The sequence below is a fragment of the Cetorhinus maximus genome, chromosome 11 (assembly GCF_964194155.1).
Source record: "Cetorhinus maximus chromosome 11, sCetMax3.hap1.1, whole genome shotgun sequence".
Classification (NCBI taxonomy): Eukaryota; Metazoa; Chordata; class Chondrichthyes; order Lamniformes; family Cetorhinidae; genus Cetorhinus; species Cetorhinus maximus.
Genome location: NC_135889.1, coordinates 59442093 through 59463955, shown reverse-complemented (window position 1 = coordinate 59463955; position 21863 = coordinate 59442093). Strand labels below are relative to the sequence as shown.

General features: G+C 41.9%; 1 protein-coding gene across 3 annotated transcripts in view; it reads right to left on the bottom strand.

Annotated features, from left to right (window-relative positions):
• Window positions 1–1724: 1724 nt before the first annotated feature.
• Window positions 1725–21863, bottom strand: part of atf2 (activating transcription factor 2) — a 194520-nt gene continuing 174381 nt past the window's right edge. For all 3 annotated transcript variants that reach the window (XM_078552057.1, XM_078552059.1, XM_078552058.1), the window contains 2 exons: window positions 15913–16018; window positions 1725–3727 (listed from right to left, as the gene is read on the bottom strand). In XM_078552057.1, the coding sequence (XP_078408183.1) occupies window positions 3492–3727; window positions 15913–16018 (342 nt within the window). In that variant the 3' untranslated portion in view covers window positions 1725–3491. The remainder of the gene's footprint in view (window positions 3728–15912; window positions 16019–21863) is intronic.

The window sequence follows — 21863 nt, the reverse complement described above, 5'->3', positions numbered from 1 at the left end:
GAGCACAGCATGTAACCACTATCAGTGACACCTGCTCTGGGGGGTATTGTAGTGCACCCCCTGAATGATCCAGGCATCAGAAGCGCATCTTGAGAAGACCTATGGTCCTCTCTACCACCGCCCTTGTGGAGGCGTGACTCGTATTGTAACACTTCTCTGTCTCTGTTCTTGGGTGGCAGAGATGCATCATGAGCCACCTCTTCAACAGATAACCCCTGTGACCCAGCAGCCATCTATCCAGTCGGGCTGGAGCACTGAAGAGCCTCGGCACCTGTGAGTGTCTCAGGATGTAAGCATCATGGGAGCTGCCAGGGTACCTTGCACAGGCTTGTAAAATCTGAATCCTGTGGACTCACACTATCTGCATGTTCATCAAGTGGAATCCCTTCCCTTTGACGAAGGCATCCAGCTGACCCGCTGGTGCCTTGATGGCCACATGTGTGTAGTCGATGACCACCCTGCACACGGGGGAACCCAGCAATTGCTGCAAAGCCTTTGGCTCACTCTGCCTGGCTGGCCTCGTCCATACGGAAAAGAATAAAGGCCAGTACCCACCTGAACAGAGCTTCTGTCACCAGCTTGACGCAACTGTGGACAGCAGATTGGGACACTCCACACAGATTCCCCACTGACCCCTGGAAAGAGCTGGAGGCATAGACGTTGAGGGCTGCTGTGACCTTCAGAGCCACTGGCATAGGGTGTCCACCCACACAGTCAGAGCTGATCTCAGGCCCAATCATCTGGCAGATGGAGGTTACGCTCTCCCTTAAGAGGCAGAGTCTCCTTTGGCATTGCACATTAGACATATTAAGGTAGCTGCATCGCTACCTGTAAACCCTGGCAGCAGGATAGTGGCGTCTTCTGTGGCCCCTTCTGCCTTGGACTACCTGCTGGCCCTGCGCCCCTCCTCCCACAGGTCCCTCCCATGGAAGCTGCACAGGCACACATGTCCATCTCTCCCTTCTGCCCCTCTCTTTCTCCTCAGAGGAGGTGCCTCCAGCGGAGACCACAATCCTCATTACCAGGGTACGGGAAGGCTGTCTGATACCTGGAAGGGCCCACAAAGTCTGAAACCTCCAAGGGCCTTGCAGACAGCAATAAGTCCTGAAATGAATCCTGGAAATGCTAAGAATGAAGCCCCGAACAGAGATGAGGCTGCCAAGTACCAATAACCAACCAGCAGCAAATTATCTCCAAAACTCCTCATTACTCACACTGGCAATGCTGCTGACCCTTTTTGTCCCACCCTTGGATGAGGTTTGCGAAAATGTCGGCTGGCCACCTGCCTGTTTTGCCCATGCAATGATCTAGAAATTGCATGGGCAAGGAAAAATCACATTCAATTGGACTCTTAAGGGCCTTAAGTGGCCTGGTAATTAATGGCGGGCACCATTTCGGCATCTGCGCGCACCCACCAAGCGAAATATCGCGCAAGTGTGCGATGACGTTGGGACGCTCGCCCAACGTCGTCGTGCACTATTTTACTCCCGATCGGGTTGGGTGCGCGCCCGTCTGTGGGACGAAAAATTCTGCCCCAAGAGGATTACAAATATATAGAGGCACCTAAGAGTGGAACATACTGTTTGGAGACATTTCAAATTTTATGGCACTTTGTCATTTTCAAGTTGAAATGTTTTGAAATGTACTTCTTTGGGAAAAAAAAGTACATCCAATATTTCCACCAAAAAATGTAGCTGGCATTTTGAAATAAAAATGTGTTATCCTTTTACGCACTTAAAAACAGTTTATTGACATGTTCTTCTTAGATAAATTATTTATTCTCTCAGAGAACTTACTCATGCAAATTGCACAAAGAGGAAGAGTACACCTCAAGCTACCTCTGTAGAAATGGAAGCTTGCAATCAGGAAGATAAAGACACAATTTTTGTCTACAGATACAGTCTGTAAAACGAGGATTATGAAATTGATTCCGTTGAATAGTGTAACTGATATCTATCACAAAGTATTAATCTACAACTATATGCTGAGAAGTTTCCTTCAAAGGTCCCAAACAATTCTATCAAACAGCCCATCTCAGTTCCTACTTTCTAATCTGGCAAATTACACAATTATAAACTAGAAGACCTGTAAAGCTGTACTGGAGAAATTACATTCCATGTCCTGTTAATTTTGCTACACGCAACTCCTTGTGGCAGCACAATGTGCACATATCAATAGACATATTTACACATATGAAGACATCTTTGAACTACTAGTAATCCGTTGTCCGAATACATGTTTCTTCCACTTTTTATTTTCTTTTTATCAGTGTTGTCAATGTCACTGCATAAGATTCTAGTAGTTTTTTCTGCTTCTCTGGTTTCAAACTCTATCTCTGAGTATGACCAAGAAGTCACTACAGTGTTGATGGCACATTTAGGAAAATCAATTATTTCACAGAAGTTTTGATGAGAAGAAAGGTAATATACAATCAATCTCATCAGTAACAATCAAACTGCACATGGAATGTTAATCATCAATATTCGTTATTTGTATACACAATCATTTTAAATAGGATTCCACCAAAAGTCAGTGTGACATTTAAAGGCAACATTCACAGAACTGTTGGTCTAAACTATAGACCGCCAATATATGCATCATTCATCATGACACCCAACATAGTTGCTGAGCTTTTCAGGCAAAAGATAAAAAAAATTACTTAATGTATTGACTACACCTTATTAAAAAATGACATAACAAAAAACTAATTAAACAAAATTACTAACAATAATGAACATTCTTTCAATCTTTCATTTCCATCACAATGTGCAAATTAGAAAAGGCAAAGAGAATAAATTCATTGTTGGGTCTGAAAACAAAATCTCTTTCACGGCCAGCTGAGGGTCCAAGAATTTATAAAGTATTAATTACTCATTTAGATGGGTAATAGATTTTGTTGAACCAATTAATATGTTTGTTAGCATCTTATTTTAGAATTGAAAACATCTGTTTGAAGAGGAGCACTGGAAATTTCACTTGCTCCAATGTTACGCCTGCCTGTTAGATTGGAGGCTGGGTTTTTCTTGGACCTTTGGATAGTAGTTCATGACCAGGTGAACAGTAGTGCAGGTCAAGTTAGCCCATGTGGAGCTTTGGTATCAATAAAGTTTGATAGTTCTTTCACAGTCTTAGGAGAGTGACCTTTTAAAGTCATGCCACTGTTCACAAAAACTCTTTTGTCCCCTACCACACAGCCATAAAGACAGACAGAAAAAAACACTTAAATATTGTTTTAGTTATAGAAAATAGAAAATGCCAAATGCATTGTGGACCAGAGAACAATGACTAAAAGATCTGCTTTCAAGGCTGAAGTTAAGTGTTCACTTTGCTTACACTGCTGTTGCCACATCTGAAATACAACTAATAAAAGCAACTAAACTTGGAGTATAGAATTTGTTTTCGGAGATTTGTCCTCCTAGTTCCCAAATTTCCATTTTACAGTCACTGTTGAGACAATATCTGTGGATTTACGTAATGCAAATATTTTCTAATCAACTTCCTGAAGGTTGAGACTGAGACGAAGGAGCAATGGTAATATGAGATTGGACGGGTAGGTTCATCTCTGAACTCTGGTCTGCCATCTGGGTGAGGACTGAAGTAGCAACAGCTTCTGCCATGGCTGTTGAACTTATACCATTTGAGGTGCTGATGGAACTGTGCTGGATGACTTGGGTTTGGGGGCTGCTAGGTAGCGGACTGTCTATAGAACTCTCATCCTTTTCTGCATCTGATGAAAAACAAATCAGAGACTTAGTTATGTAGAAGTGTATGAAAGACTGTGTATATTAAAACTGACAGTAAGTGGTTAACAATCTTTCTGTACTTTGCAACATTAATTGTAAATGGGAATGTTATAAATAGGAATTTTTATCTCTAATTTAAAAGTTTGTAACTTTACACTAATACTTGGTATAAATAAATAAGTTTCATGTATTTACAGTAACTTAATACGGTGTGGATATGGCTTATTCATGCCATACAAGTAACATCATGACAATGTGTACTTTATCCTTGAGAAATGATTTGTGTAAGTAACACATTTATTATTGTACTCAAAACATAAATATTAAGATAGACACATTGAATGACATTGTTGGCTAAACAAGCATTCAAATAATCAACATGAGAAGTGTTTTAGCATTTATTTCAGGACTAACACTTCTTAGTTTTGGACCATTGCTGTCTTATTGTAGTATTATTCTTATGATGTGACAACTCATGATAAATATTGCCCTTTCAATGTAATATATTGTAAAAAGTGAAATTGTGCCGAAAATCTGGCAACAAGTGAAATGCCATCGTTTTCTGTAGTCCTGTGTTAAGCATGGAAAAGTGTCCTTTATATCAGAGGGCAAAGTAGGCTTCCTATGTTTATGATACAACAACACAGCACATTATGCCATTACACCCGAAGAGATTTCAGAAAAGCTGCCTCAGGGTAGCATTGTATTTTAAACAGTGGAGCTCAATTTCTAAATTAACAGTTTGTCACTTGAATATATTTGATTAAATTAGGAAACATTTCGTCAGTTCCCAATTGGTTCACTCGGTGGACTAGATACACATGCAGCATTCCACTAGGTTGTTAGCAGTAAGTTATAGATAAGCCAGAAACCAGGACTATCCACCTTCGCAGTAGAATGTGGGTGCATGGTAGTGGAGGACCACAAATGGGAAAAATGAATTGATTTTTTTAAATTAAAGAAACGTGCTTTGACAAGAAAATTATCTCTAAATGGAGCATCGGTACATGAATAAAATACTGAAAACCCTTTATTTATAACTTAGATTTCTTCATCTGAGGCTCACCTGCCAACTACTTGCAGCGATGGATGATTACTGTACCTGATTCTAATGATGCACACACAGGAGAATAAGCACTGTTTAGAGTCTAAATGCCACCAGCTGTTCTACAGTTGTAGAGAATTAATTGGATCCAGATTTAAAACTAAAAACCTATACCATATCTGACTCATAATTCAACTAATGACACGCTTCTCTTGGAAGCTAAATTAATATTTTCATGAAAACCAAAAGTGCTTAATGCAAGCCAAAAAGCAGATTAATAAAAATGTCTTCTGGATAACATTTTGCAATACATCAAATATTCAAATAAAAACCTGAAAGTTTTTAATTCACAATGGTTCAAGAATATATGTAAGGCACTGTTTTTTTAATAATTTAGAACCTAGTATTATTCACACTGTAGGTGATTACAGCATAATGCATAGGAGTAAACATATAATGAACCCATAACTCAGAAAAGTCCAGTCTCTTTATATGTTTTTACGCTTTTACATTGTCATCATTGTCATTGCTGTTTGGCAAGTATCTGAAGAAGATGAAAGTAAAGCATATATTTTTTGTGTGTGTGTATATATATATACATATATACACACATACACAAATATATAATATATATATATGCATATATACATCTAACATTTCAGTCATTGGAGTTGAAGTCTGAACATTATGCTGCCCATCAGGAAGACTGAGTTTAGATTTAAGGAAAAATATGTGCACAGTATGCATGCCAGTACAAGGCACTATCCGCATCAATAAGAAAACACATGCAGAGCTGTCAGGTTGTAGCTATGACTGACTAATCTCCATAGCAATCACTGTCAATAGCAAAGGTCTGCAGTTTTCTTGTATAATGTACCTTCAGGCTACAGTGTAAATCCACAAAGCACTCAACTGATTGCAGATCAAAGGACGCGGAGTTATGCTCCAGATCTAATAAAATTTATGCATAAAATCTAGATAGATTGACCAATTTCTTCATTTTATTTCTTTTTGAATTAACCCTCAGTGGAATAAAAGCACTTTTAGTTTCCCCGTTTTTAGTTTTGAATTTTTCATTTCATATATGTTTGCTACAAATATGTATTAATTAAATCAAACAAAATCAGATTACATTTATAGACAACAGATACTCATTTCTGCATTTATCTTTCAAGTTGCAAAAGGGAAATTCAAATCCTGTTGTGGTAGAAATGATTTTCAAAGGTCAAGGGATATGGCTTGTCTCAAGATGATTAATTTGGTGACTGCCATTTATTTTTTTTTAATATTCATTCAGAGGATATTGTTAGATAGGTCTGCATTTGTGCACATCCTTAATTGCCCTTGATAAGGTGGTAATAAGCCTTCTTCTTGGACTGCTACAATACATATAATGGAAGTACTATCAAAGCATAGTACATAGGGAGTTCCAGGATTTTGATTCAGTGGCCATGGAGGAATAGTGATCGTCAAGTTGGGATGGTTTACGAGTTAGTGGAAAACTTGGAGGTGATGGTCTTCCCATACACATGCTGCCCTTGTCCTTCTAGAATGTGGAGGTCACAGATTTGGGAGGAGTTTTGATGAGTTGCATCCTGTAGATAGATTACTCAGCAGCTAAAGTATGCTGGTGGTGAAGGAAGTCAAAGCTTAAGGTTGTGGATGTATGCCGACCAAGCAGACTCCTTTGTGCGGATGTTATCGAGTTTCTTCACTGCTGTTGCAGCTGCATCCATCCAGACAAGTGGAGAATATTCCATCAAACTTATGACTTGTAGGTGGTGGAGAGGCTTTCAGAAGTCAGGAGGTGAACCATTCAACAACAATAACTTGTATTTATATAACATCTTCAACATGCTAAAATGTCCTGAGGCACTTCACAGGAGTGTTATCAAACAATATTTGATAGTGAGCCACTTTAAGAAATATTAGGGTAAGTGACCAAAAGCTTGGTCAAAGAGGTAGATTTTAAGCAGCATCTTAAAGGAGGAAAGAGATGTAGAGAGGAAGGAATTCCAGAGCTTAAGGCCTTGGCAGCTGAAGGCACAGCCACCGATGGTAAAGTGATTAAAATTGGGAAGCTCACCTCAGGGCCAAATACAACACCAATGTTCTGAACAGTCTGGTTCAACCTCAGACAGTTGCCAGGGAGACAGATGGAGTCAGTGGGAGGGAACGCAGTTTATGGTAGGATTGAAGACAATGGGCTGAATTCTGTCACTTACCTGGAAGTCCCACTGCTGGGCCAAAAAGCAGGAGGCAACCCTGCTTCGGTAGGTGGTGGGACCCTGGGGCGGCATGTTGCCAAAATTAAGAGGCTGTACTGAACTGCCCCCACCTTCCCTGTCCAGTTAAGCATTGCTGGCCTACCCCCATAAGTTGCCGGCCCAATCAGAGGGCTGACAGCTCAACTGCCACACTGCTAACAGTAGCCATTGCTGAGGCTGCAGCTCTAAGGAGAGGGCCCCTCAATGATGGGGTGCCTTTGATGAGAGTCCAGTTAGGTTGGGGGAAGCTGGGGCTTGGCGATCGGAAATGGGGGACTGGTTGTGGAGCACCAACAATGCTACCAGTGCAAGGGCAGCCATTGCAACCAAGATGGTGGGGAGGGAGAAGGCCCCTCTGTTGGCCATGGAGTGTCCATCAAGCAAGGTCCCCAGCTCTTGAAGCCTGCTGGGAGGACACCAGGGTTTACCTGACAGACTCTCCACCTAGTGGGCCATCCAGTCATGGATAAAATGCCTTCAGAGGTGAGAAATTAACCTAAATTGGCCACTGAAGTGGCTGCATTGGCTGTCCAGGTGGCCGAGCCACCTCCTACTGCTAGTAATATGTCATGGCACCGAAGGATGTCGAGTTCCATTCCCAAAGTGCTCTTCCATCCCTGTCATTTGGCCAGCCATCCTGCCTCCCAGCCCATTGACATTGGACTGGGAGGATTCAGCCCATTAGCTTCAGTTTCCCAATATTTAACTGCAGGAAATTTCAGATCTTCCTGGCGTCGAATAAGCAATCTGACAATTTAAAAACAGTGGTGGGGTTAAGATAGGTGGAAATGAGACAGTGCTTGATATTGTCAGTGTACACGTGGAAACTGATAAGTTTTTAATGATGTCATTGAGAAATAGGAGGGAGTCAAGAAAAAGTGCTTGGGGATACCAGAGGAAATTGTGCAGGACTGGGAAGAGATAACATTGCAGGTGATACTCTGGCTATGATTATATAGATAAGAATGGAACTGGGTGTGTGTGGTCCCACTTAACTAAATGACATTGGAGAGGGATTGGGGAAAGATAGTGGGGTCAATCGTGTCAAAGGTCGGAGACAGGTTGAGAAGGACAAAGATGCATAGTTTACCTTTGACACAGTCGCATAGGGTATATTTGTGACTTTGATAAGAGCAGTTTCAGTACAGTGGCAGGGGCAGAAAGCTGATTGGTGGAATTCAAACATGGAGTTCAGGTAAAGATGAACACGAGTTTAGGAGGTGGCATCATGTTCAAGGACTCTGGACAAAGGGAGGTTGGAGAGAGGGCAGTAGTTTTCAAGGATAGAGGGATCAGGTGTTGGTTTTTTGGAGAAGAGATATGATGACGGCAGGTTTGAAGAAGAGGGGGACAGTACCAGAGGAGAGAAAAGCGTTAACAATATCAGCTTACATAAAAGCAAGGAAGAGAAGTTTAGGGGGAATCAAGTTGAGGGAGCAGGAAGTGATTCTCATGGACAAGACGTTCTTAGCAAGAGCATGTGGGGAGATGGATGAAAAACTAGAGAAAGGTGCAAGTTCAGGGTCCAGCCTCTGCCCTGTTCTAGTAGCTACGGCATTTATGTGGCTAGTCCACACAAGTTTCTGGTTTCTGGTCAATTGCGATCATAAGATGTTGATCGTGGGGGATGTCAGGGAAGATGGTTCAAGTCTCTCTTGTTGGGCATGTTCATTGTTCGACATAAATGTTTTTTTGCCACTTTTCAACCCTAGCCTAGGTGTTGTCCAAGTCTTGCTGCACCTGGGCGTGGATGGCTTCAGTATCCGAGGAATTGCAAATGCAGCTGAATGTTGTCCAATCATCAGCAAACATCTCCACTTCTGACCTTATGATGGAGGGACGGTCACTAATCTAGCAGCTATAGGTGGTTGAGCCTAGGATATTGGCCTGAGGAATTCCTGCAGCAATGCTTACGGCTGAGATGTTTGTCCTCCAAAAACCACAACCATCTTCGTTTGTCCTAGGTATGACTCCAACCACTGCAGAGATCTCCCCAGATCTCCACTGACTTCAGTATTACTGGGGTTCTTTGGTGCCACACACAGTCAAATGCTGTCTTGATGTCAAGGACAGTCACTCTTATCTGACATCTGGAACATAAACCCTGTGTCAATGTTTAGACCAAAGTGGTAATAAGGTCCGGAGCAAAATGGTCCTGGCGGAACGCAAACTGAACTTTGGTAAGCATGTTATTGGTGAGTCAGTGTCACTTGAAAACACTGTTGATGACTTCTTCCTTTACTTTGCTGATAATCAACAGTAGGCTGATAGGACTGTAATTGGCTAGGTTAGATTTGTCCTGCTTTTTGTAGACAAGACATAATTGAGCAATTTTTCATATTATCGACTATGTGCCAGTGTTGTATCTGTACTTGAACAGTTTGGCTAGAGGCGTGGCTATTCCTGAACACAGGTCTTTATAGCAGGACATTTTTGGAACCCAAAGCCTTTGCTGTCCAATCGTTTCTTGAAATTATGTGGAGTAAATCAAACTAGCTAATGACTAGCATCTATGATGGTGGGGACCAATGTTCTCACTAATTTCTGTTTGCTATATGCTGCCAGTTTGTTGCAGTGTCCAGTCCCTTTAAGATTGACCTTGCATTGCATGCACTTCAAAGGGAACATTGCTTATTCCCTGCGTGGCACATTTCTGATTGCTGCGCAATGTGCACCTTATAAGGAACATTGGTTGGGTCCTCAGGAGAAGGCAGAAAATGATCATTCACATAAGATCATAAGAAAAAGGAGCAGGAATAGGCCATTTGGCCCCTCAAGCCTGTTCCACCATTCAATAAGATCACGGCTGATCTGAATTGTGGCCTTTTCTCCACTTTCCTGGCTCCCCACAACCCTTGACAGCTTTGTTGATCAAAAATCAGTTGAACTCAGCCCTGAATATATTAAATGACTCAGCTCCACTGCTCTCTGGGGAAGAGAATTCCAAAGTCTAACAACCCTCTGAGAGAAAAAAATCCTCTTCATCTCTGTCTTAAATTGGAGACCCCTTATTTTTAAACAGTGCCCCCTTGTTCTAGACTGTCCCACAAGGGGAAACATCCTCCCAGCATCCACCCTGTCAAGTCCCTTCGGAATGTTTCAATAAGATCACCTCTCATTCTTCTAAGCTCCAGCAAGTATTGGCCTATTCTGCTCAACCTTTCCTCATAAGATAACTCCTTTATCCCAGGAATCAGCTAAGTGAACCTTCTCTAAACTGCTTCTAATGCAAGTATATCCCTCCTTAAGTAAGGAGACCAAAACTGTACACAGTACTCCAGATGTGGTCTCACTATGTACAGCTGCAGCAACACTTTTTAACTTTTATACTCCATTCCCCTCGCAATAAAGGCCAACATTCCAAATGCCTTCCTAATTACTTGCTGTACCTTCATGCTAGCTTTTTGTGATTCATGTACCAGGAAACACAGATCCCTCTACAGCACAGATTTCTGCAATCTCTCTCTCCATTTAGATAATCTACTTTCTATTCTTCCTGCCAAAGTGGACAAACACACATTTTTCCACCTTATAATCCATCTGCCAAATTTTTGCCCACTCACTTAACCTATCTATATTCCTATGCAGACTCTTTGCCTCTTCCTCACAATTTGTTTTCCTACCTATTGTTGTTTCATTGGTGAATTTAGTTACCGTGCACTCGGTCCCTTCATCTGAGTCATCAACATAGATTGTGAATAGTTGAGACCCCAGCACTGATCCCTGTGGCACTTCACTAGTTACAATTTGCCAATCCAAAAACTCCCTATTTATCTTGACTCTCTGCTTCCTGTTAGCTAACCAATCTTTTCTCTATTATGTTACCCCCAACACCATGAGCTCTTATCATGTGTAGCAATCTTTCATGTGGTACTTTATCGAATGCCTTTTGGAAAATCAAATATACCACACCTACTGGTTCTATATATCCACCCTGCTTTTTACATCCTCAAAGAACTCCAGCAAATTGGTCAAAATGATTTTCTTTTCACAAAACCACGTTGGCTCTGCCTGATTGTATTGTGATTTCCTAAATGTCTTGCTATAACCTCTGTAAACATGGATTCAAGCATTTTTCCTATGACAGATATTAGGGTAACTGGCCTATAGTTTCCTACTTTCTGTCTCCTTCCTTTTTTGAATAGTGGTGTTACATTTGTGGGTTTCTAATCTGCTGGGACCTTACCAGAATCCAGGGAATTTTGGAAGATTACAGCCAATGCTGTATTATCTCTGCAGCCACTTCTTTTAAGACTCTAGAATGCAGGTCATCAGGCCCAAGGGATTTGTCGGCCTTTGGTCCCAATAGTTTTTCCCTAGTGATTGTGATTATTTTAAGCTCTTCCCTCCCTTTTAACTCTTGATTTCCAACTATTCTTGGGATTTTATTGTGTCTTCTACAGTGAAGGCTAATACAAAATACCTGTTCAACGCCTCTGCCATCTTGTTTCCTATTATTAATTCCCCAGTCTCACCATCTAAGCGACCAGCGCTCACTGCAGCTACTCTTTTCCTTCCTATATACTTGTAGAAACTCTTACTGTCTTTTATTTCTAGCTAGCTTTCTATGTTGCTCCAATTTCTCCCTCCCTATTATTTGTTTAGTCATTTCTCACTGGTTTCAAAATTTTATCCAATCTTCTGACCTACCACTAATCTTCACAGTATTGTATGAGCTTTCTTTCAATTTGATACTCTCTTTAACTTCCTTAGATAGCCACAGGTGGTGCATCCTTCTCATTGAGTCTTTGTTTCTCTTATATCTTTGTTGAGAGTTATGAAATATCTCCTTAAATGTCTGCCACTGCTTCACTACCATTCTTTTAAGTTATTTTCACAGTCTGCTTAAGCCAACTCTGTCTTCATACCTTGTAATTGCCTTTATTTGAGCTTAAGACACTAGTCTTAGACCTACAGTTCTCACCCTCAAACTGAAAATGAAATTCTATCATGTTATGATCACTGTTGCCTGGAGGCTCACTTACTATGAGATCTTCAATTAATCTTGTCTCATTATACATTACCGGTCTAAAATAGCCTACCCCCGGTTGGCTTTAGAACATATTGCTCTAAGAAATTGTCCTATATACATGCTATGAACTCATCTTCCAGGCTACATTTTCCAATTTGATTCATCCAATCTCTATGAAGATTAAAATTGCCCACAATTTTGTAGTACCTTTCTTACAAGCCTCCATTATTTCTTCTTGTATACTCTGTCCTACAGTGTAGATACTGTTTGGGGGGAGGGGGAGGTCTATAAACTACTCCCACAAGTGATTTCTTTCCTTTGCTATTTCTTATCTCCATCCAAACGGATTCTATATCTTACTCTTCGAAACCAAGGTCATCTCTCGCTACTGTACTAATCTCAACCTTTATAAAAGAGCTACCCCACGGGACCTTTTCCTTTCTACTTATCCTTCCAAAACGTCAAATACCCTTCAATATTCAGGTCTCAGCCTCGGTCATCTTACAACCACATCTCTATAGTGGCTATCAGGTGATTTTTATTTATTTCTATTTGTGCTATCAAGTCAGCATTTAATTCTGTCTTTTATTGACCTTCCACACTCTGACTTAATCTGCTGGTGCGCTCTAAAGTTTATACGCTCTATCTGTTCCTATCACACTCTGGTTATCATTACTCATTTCACCACCCTGATCTATTGGCTTGTTCTTTCTCATCAACTTACCCAATCTCCACTAATGTGTTCACCACCCACCCCACCCCCCCAACCCCAAATATTTAGTTTAAAGCCCTCTCTAAAGCCCAAGTTATATGATTCTCCAGTTTACTATTTCTAGCATGTTTCCAGTGAAGACCGTCCCAACGGCATCTAGCTGAAGATGGTTGCAAACGCTTTATTTTAGTCTTTTGCACTCATGTGCCAGGCCCTGCCATCAGTGAGGATGGAGTCACCTGCTCCCACCGGTTGCTTAATTGTCCACCATCATTCATGACTGGATGTGGCAGGGCTGCAGAGCTTTGACCTGATCCAGTGCTTGTGGGTATGCTTAACTTGGTCCAATATGCTGCCCCCGCTGTTTAGCATGCATAAAGTCCTGTATTGTAGCTTCACCAGGTTGGCACCTTATTTTCAAGTATATCTGCCATGTTTTTCTCCACACCTCATTGAAGCAGGGTTAGTCACCTGGTATAATCCCCCACTATCAATATCCTGGCAGTTACCATTAACCAGAAACTGAACTGGACCAGCCATATAAATACTGAGGCTACAAGAGCAGGTCAGAGGCTGAGAATTCTGTGTTGAGTAACACCTCTTGATTCACCAAAGCCCGTCCAGCATCTACAAGGCTCAAGTCAGGAGTGTGATGGAATACTCTCCACTTGCCTGGATGCGTGCAGCTCCATCAACGCTCATGAATCTTGACACCATCCAGGATAAAGCAGCCCGCCTGATTAGCATCCCATCCACCATTTTAAACATTCACTCCTTCCATTACCAACGCACATAGGCAGCGGGGTGTACCATCTACAAGTTGCACTGCAGCAACTCACCAAGGCTCCTTAAAACTGCACCTTCCAAACCCACGACCTCTACCACTTCGAAGGACAAGGGCAGCAGATACAGGGGAACATACCACCTGCAAGTTCGCCTCCAAGCCACACACCATACTGACTTCAAATTATATTGTCGTTCCTTCATTGTCGCTGGGTCAAAATCCTGGAACGCCCGTCCTAACAGCATTGTGGGTGCACCTACATGACATGGACTACAGCAGTTCAAGGCGGCGGCTCACCGCCATCTTCTCAAGGGAAATTAGGGATGGAAACAAATGTTGGCCTAGCCTTGCCACATTCTGTGAAAGAATAAATATTAAAAACTGGTGATGGAGGAGTGAGCAATATGCCGCGCCATAAGGTAACAGGCTATAGTGTACTACAATTTTGTTGCTGCTCATAGTCCGCATTGCCTTATGGATGTGTTGAGCTGCATCTGTTCTTAATCTCTCTCATTTAGTATGGTCGTAGTTTCCACATGACACATTGAGGTGTTCTCAGTGTAAATACGGGACTTGGTCTCCACAAGGACTGCATGGTGGTCACTCCTACCAATATTATCATGGACAGATATATCTGTGACAGACAGATTGGTGAGGGCAAGGTCAAGAAGGTTTTCCCGCGTATTGATTATATCACCACTTGCTGCAAGTCCAGTCTGGCAGTTATGTCCTTTAGGACTCTGTCTCCTTGGTCAGTGGTGGCATTAGTGAGTCAAGCTTGGTAATGAATATTGAAGTCTTTCACCCAGAATATATACAGTGTACTTGCTACCATCAGTGCTTCCTCCAGGTAATGTTTAGCATGGAAGAGGAATGATTCATTAACTGAGTAAGGGAAGTAGCTTTTATTTTACTTTAATGAACCAGTTGAGTTTATGCTCCATGGTCACATTTACTGATACCAGCTTTTTACTCTAAGTCTATTTTGTTATTTTTTAAAATTTAATTCTAATTCATGAACTGTCATTGTAGGATGTGAACTCATGTTCTCTGGATTATTAGTCCAGGCCTCTGGATCACTGGTCCAATAGCATAACCACTGTGAAACCATACTAGTGAATGTGAAAATGTAAAAGCTTTCTCACTCCATTAAATCACTGTCACTTATAAACTGTAATAAAGTGGCTACGATGACAGTGGTAAGAGAGAAACACATATTGTCATAATAACCTACACATAAATTATAATTATGAAACAATATTATACTAATATTTGACTGTTTTTTGATTGTGTAAATGATCCAGAAATGAGAACAAACAAATCATTGTACACTTAAAGTAATCTCCTTCATCCAAAGGTCAATATTTTGATGTCCTTATCAAAATTTGCAGTCAATATTCCTTTTAATATATTCACTGACTGGTACAACTCATAGTTTTGAACAGAAGAGAGTTTTCTTTACTGTAACATGAGATGCCTAACTTCATTCTATTGTGATACTTAACAAGAATTCAATAGTAATTTTGTTCATTGCAATCAATGTCATCTGCTGAAAACAGTAGCCTTTCCCATTAACCATCAGTGGAGAAAGAACATTTCATGCCTTGTGCTTGCATTTAAATCAGTCATATTTGATATTCTGACCAAATATTACAGTACAGTAAATAGAACAACTTATAAGGCAATATTGGGTCGAACATCTCTCATGCGTCATTTGGATCTCAAAAGTGGTTTTATGCTTACAAAACAGGCACAATGATGTCCAATTGCAGCCTGATAGGTGCTATAAAGATGTCAACGTTTTTTTTCTTTTTTTAATACAACTGTTTAGTTACAACTAGAGTATCCAGGTGTTATTATATTAACATGTCTTTTAAGTAAAATGAGGAGAAGCACTACACAAATGGTTTTATAATCAGTGGAGGCTTTGAACATTGAAATATATGTAACAATTTATTCTAATCCTCTGGAACTAGTAAGACTTTTAGTAGTTGTCTAAGTGGATCAGTTCAGTGCCCCACATTTGCTCATGTATATATAATGAACATGGCCAACCAAATTTTATATTTTATAAGAAAAGACAAAAACAATGGAATTTATAGCAGCTATATTTAAATTAAGAGAAAAAATTTAAGACAAAATTAAATCCAAAACTTTATTCACCGCTGGGAGACCAACTGAATACCATACAAAACTTTACATAAAACAAATGAATATTCCGTTTTATCTATGCAGACACACATTTGCAGCTGCACTACAATAACCTTATGGAATTTCTAATATTTAACTTTAAATACCAACTGCACTTCCTTGTTACTGCCAACTTGGTTCATTTCAGCAGTATTTCATTTCAATAGCCTGGGGATATAGGTAATGGAACATTACTCACTGTGATAGCCAGATTTCTTCTGCATGGCTGTTACAGGGCAATCTTTATGAGCCAGAAGTAGCTGCTTCAGCTGAGCCACTTCATTTCTCAGCAGGGTGACTTCATTCTAGGGAACAAAGAAAAACTTTCACAAAAAGCATCAGCACTACTGCAGCCATCACAAGAGGGGGCAGGCTTTAAACATTCTTATGTTTTATAGATAGATAGATAGATCTGGCAATACTCAACTGTGTTGAAAACAGGTTTGCTGCCTTACTTTAACAAACTCTTTGAAAACTGGAGCCAAAAAGGTTTGCCTACACAAATACTGCAAATCCGTTCCACCGTCAACCTATTCTGGATCTCATAGTATATCCTGAAGGCAATAGTATTACCAAAATCTCATGTTTATCTCAAAACTTAATAAAACAAGAGTCTTCTTAATGAGCTGCTTTGAACAGAGAAGTGTATAGAACATCCTGTAGCGCTGCAACCATCCTTGTAACATGCTTTTAGTACAAATCTTTCACCAAATAATACACTGATATAGCTACAATCAGTGGTCAATTGTACCATACAATACATGGCTTTGCTGAATTAGGGTGCTGGTTAATAGGAAATTGAGCAAATGGTGAGTAGAAAATGCATTGTTACTGAATTAAAGATTGATATTGGAACTGATAAATTTGCTTCATGTTTATTTACTTCAAATTTACATTTGTTTTTGGGTTCAAATCAGTAACTCTAACACTGGTCCAGATCTTCCGGTCTCCGGATCATCGGAGACTGGACGTACCCCTCAAGTTGTGCTGACTCCATGGGAATTGCCTTGGAAATTTGAACTTCCAATGGGCAATTCCCCAGCTCCCTGGGGCTCTCCAACTCTGAGTTAGAGTCAGAGACTTTGGACAGTTCCGACTTACCTGAATAGCTAACCAGGAAATATTAGACAGAAAAATCCTAGTCTAACTCCTGGATAATTATACAACTGACACCCAATCACTCACACTGACTCCCCCGACCTGACCTTAGTCCCTCATTCCCCCATCAACCTGACCTGACCACCTGGCTCCCCTGATCCAGCCTCACCACCCGCCTCCCCCCACTGACTGCCCCCGCAATTCCACCGGACCTCTCGACCCGACCTCAGGACCCAACTCCCCCAGCCCACCCCACCGACTCCCCACCTGGCCCGATCTGACCCAACCTCACCAACCTACCCACTTACCTCTCTACCCACCAGCCACCCTTACCCACCTAACACCCTCACCTGCCACCCTACCCACTTGCCACCCACTCACCTTACCCACCTGCCACCTGAGTCTCTTACCTTACCCACTTACCTCACCCACCCTACCTCCTTATCCACCTACGCATTCACACATTCACTCATACTCTCATGCAATTACACACCAAAAAACTGTTTAAATGTTCCAGCTTTTTAGTGTGTTAGTGAATACTTACCAGAATACGACAGCTAGTGCCGTAAAAAGGGGCGCAGCTTGTTTTCTCCCGATCATCCAGCATTATGAAGATCCAGCAATTGGATTGCAGTTATGCTCTGCACTTCTGCAGAAGACAGGATTGGAAGCTCTGGCAAAAATGCAGAGCTCTGATGTGGCACAGAAAAGTAGGAGCTGACGGTGACTGCCACCCCTTGGAAGATTTGGGTGACTTCTAAGCACAGAAATGTTTATTTTAACCACCTTACAGCAGCAACTAAATGCAACAGAGGAGTTGGTAGATGAACAGAAAACAGAGATTCCCAAAGTATTCACAATCTCTAATGATTTCTCATTTCAAATTTGCTAATTTTTATTCAGCGGTTTGAAAGTTTTTAGCTTTCAAGACTTTTTTTTTATTAATTCATGGGATGTGGGCATTGCTGGCGAAGTCAGCATTTATTGCCCATCCATAATTGCCCTTGAGAAGGTGGTGGTGAGCTGCCTTCTTGAACCGCTGCAGTCCATGTGATGTAGGTACACCCAAAGTGCTGTTAGGAAGGGAGTTCCAGGTTTAGACTTTGTCAAGGTTTGATACAACTGAGTGGCTTGCTAAGCCATTTCAGAGGGCATTTAAGAGTCAACCACATTGCTGTGGGTCTGGAGTCACATGTAGGCCAGACCAGGTAAGGACGGCAGATTTCCTTTCCTAAAGGGAATTAGGGAGCCAGATGGGTTTTTACAACAATCGACAATAGTTTCATGGTCATCATTAGACTTTTAATTCCCAATTTTTATTGACTTCAAATTCTACCATCCTGTCATGGCGGGATTCGGAACCAGGTCCCCAGAGCATTACCCTGGGTCTCTTGATTACTAGTCTAGCAACAATGCCACTATGCCATTGCCTCCCCACTTCAGCTTGCCACTTGTCAGCCCAAGCCTGGATATTGTCCAGGTCTTGCTGTGTTTGGACATGGATTGCTTCAGTATCTGAGGAGTTGCGAATGGTGCTGAACATTGTGCAATCATCAGCGAACATCCCCACTTCTGACCTTACGATGGAAGGAAGGTCATTGAAGAAGCAACTGAAGATGGTTGGGCTGAGGACACTACTCTGAGGAACTCCAGCAGTGATGTCCTAGAACTGAGACGATTGAACTCCAACAACCGCAACCATTTTCCTTTGTGCTAGGTATGACTCCAACCAGCAGAGAGTTCTCTCTTGTTTCTCACTGACTCCTGTTTTGCTAGGGCTCCTTGATGCCACAGTCAGTCAAATGCTGCCTTGATTTCAAGGCAGTCACTCTCCCTTCACCTTTGGAGTTCAGCTCTTTTGCCCATGTTTGAACCAAGGCTGTAATGTGGTCAGGGCCTGAGTGATCCTGGCGCAGTGAAACTGAGCATCAGTGAGCAGGTTATTTATTGCTAAGCAAGTGTTGCTTGATAGCACTGTTGATGACCCCTTCCATCACTTTACTGATGATCGACAGTTACCACCTGAGGGGTGGTAAACTGGCTGGGTTGGATTTATCCTGCTTTTCATGTACAGGACATACTTGGGCAATTTTCCACATTGCCAGGTAGATGCCAGTGTTGTAGCTGAACTGGAATAGCTTGACTAGGGATGCGGCAACTTCTGGAGCACAAGTCTTCAGTACTGTTGCTGGAATATTGTCAGGGCCCATAGCCTTTGCCGTATCCAGTGCCTTCAGCCATTTCTTGATATCATGTGGAGTGAATCAAATTGGCTGAAGACTAGCATCTGTAATGCTAGGGACCTATGGAGGAGACCAAGATGGATCATCCACTTGGCACTTCTGGCTGAAGATTGTTGCAAATGCTTCAGCTTTATCTTTTGTACCCATCTACGGGGCCTCCATTATTGAGGGTAGGGAATATTTGTGGAGCTTCCTTCTCCAGTGAGTTGTTTAATTGTCCACCACCATTCACGACTGGATGTGGCAGGACTGCAGAGCTTAGATTTGATCCGTTGGTTGCAAAATCGCTTAGCTCTGTCTATCGCATGCTGCTTAAGCTGTTTGGCACACAAGTAGTCCTGAATTGTAGCTTCACCAGGCTGACACCTCATTTTTAGATATGCCTGGTGCTGCTCCTGGCATGTCCTCCTGCACTCTTCTTTGAACGAGGGTTGGTTCCCTGGCTTGATGGTCTAATGGTAAAGTGCGGCTTGTGCCAGTCCATGAGGTTATAGATTCTGGTTGAATATAATTCTGCTGCTGATGGCCCACAGCGTCTCATGGATGCCCAGTCTTGAGTTGCTAGATCTGTTCAAAATCTATCCCATTTAGCACGGTGGTAGTGCCACACAACACGGTGGAAGGTACTTTCAATGTGAAGATGGAACTTCGGCTCCACAAGGGCTGTGCGGTGGTCACTCTTACCGATGTCATGGACAGATGCATCTACGGTAGGCAGGTTGATGAGGTCAAGTACATTTTCCCCTCTTGTTGGTTCCCTCACCACCTGCCTCAGACCCAGTCTAGCAGCTATGTCCTTTAGCACTCGGCCAGCTGGGTCAGTAGTGGTGCTACCGAGCCACTCTTGGTGCTGGCCATTGAAGTCCCCCACCCAGAGTTTATTCTGTGCCCTTGCCGCCTTCAGTGCTTCCTCCAAGTGGTGTTCAATGTGGAGGAATACTGATTCATCAGCTGAGTGGAGCACGGTATGTGGTAATCAGCAAGAGGTTTCCTTGCCCATGTTTGACCTGGTGTCATGAGATGATGTTGAGGACTCCCAGGGCGACTCCCTCCTGACTATATACCACTCTGCCGCCACCTCTGCAGGGTCTGTCCTGCCGGTGGGACAGGACATACACAGGGGTGGTGCCTGGGACATCATCTGTAAGGTATGATTCCGTGAATTTGATGATGTCGGGCTGTTGCACGGCTAGTCTGTAGAACAGGTCTCCCAATTTTGGCACAAGCCCCAAGATTTTAGTAAGGAAGACTTTGCAGGGTCAACAGGGCTGAGTTTGCCATTGCTGTTTCCAGTGCCTAAGCCAATGCTGAGTGGTCCATCTAGTTTCATTCCTTATAGACTTCATAGCAGTTTGATACAACCGAGTGGCTTGCCAGGCCATTTCAGAGGGCATTTAAGAGTCAATCACATTGCTGGGGGTCTAGAGTCACATGAAGGTAAGACCAGGTAAGGACAACAGCTTTCCTTCCCTAAAGGGCATTTTTACAACAATTGACAATGGTTTCCTAGTCATCATTAGACTTTTAATTCCAGATTTTTTTTATTGGATTCAAATTCCACCATCTGCATTGGTGGGTTTTGAGCCCTGGTCCCTAGAGGATTACCATAGGTCTCTGGGTTACTAGTCCACTGACAATACTACTGTGCCACTGCCTCCCTCCCCAACATAATTTTTAAGCACTACAGATTTTAATGCGTGGTGCTATTTTTTCTACTACAGGTATAGTGTCCCAAATTGGCACCCTTGGGACCCAGACAGTGCCGGATTTGGGTATGTTCTGGATTTGGAACCAACTCCTTCACACAGGTTGTCACTGCACACTGTACTGATCATTAATGTCATAAAAAAACTAAGTTGTAGATCATGTCGGGTCAGGCAGGGCTTGCAAGTCCTCATAATCATAATGGGCAGAAACACTGAAGATTTAAAAGTTTGATTGAGCAAATTTTTAAAAATCTATTAATCTTACACTGAAGTGAATCTTGCAAGAAAGAAGCATCCACTTGGACTGCATTAACGGGGACAGAGAGAAACAGCTGATTTCTGATTCTCTCACATGAAAGTTGCCAGGAATGTTGCAATTGGAATGTTCCTGCCGGTGGAACAGGCAGCTTTGTATCCAGAGAATAGGGAAGACTGGGGTGAGGAGGGGTTGGCAGACCTATAGGTGCTGCAATGGACTTAGGTCTTTTCACTGATTCTGTCCACTGGATCATGGTACTTGCAGCGGCTTGTTATTTTTTGCAAAAATATACTTCATTCACAAAATATCTAAAAGAACATTACTAAACATTTTAAAATGGCCATCACAGAAGGTGCAATGATATTAAAATTATCTACATAGATCACGTTGTTCTCTGAGGTGCTTCAGCACCATAAAAATAACACTACAAACATTTCAAAATGGTCATTACAGAAAGTGCAGTGAGATTCAAATTATCTACAAAGATCATGTTGCACTCTGAAGTGCTTCAATACAGTTGTGGTACATGTAATGGTTATTGTATACATTCAATGTGAGTGACACAGCCCAAGGAGTTCTATACAATTTCCAGCCCCTTGGTGCACAATTATATTAACACTTATTTATATTTTAGGGTGAGCAGAGGAGAATGAGTTACAGTGTGGTTGTGGGCGTGAAAGCTTTACACTTGCATGTTCAATTGAATGTAACATGCAAATTACTAACCTACTGTACAATTTGTAATCTAGCTACATTTTGAAACGAAGTGAAAGGGTAACCAGCTATTTTCAAATGAGAAGGTGAAATTGTGGTCTAGAAGATTATTTTGCGAAAAGGTAACAAT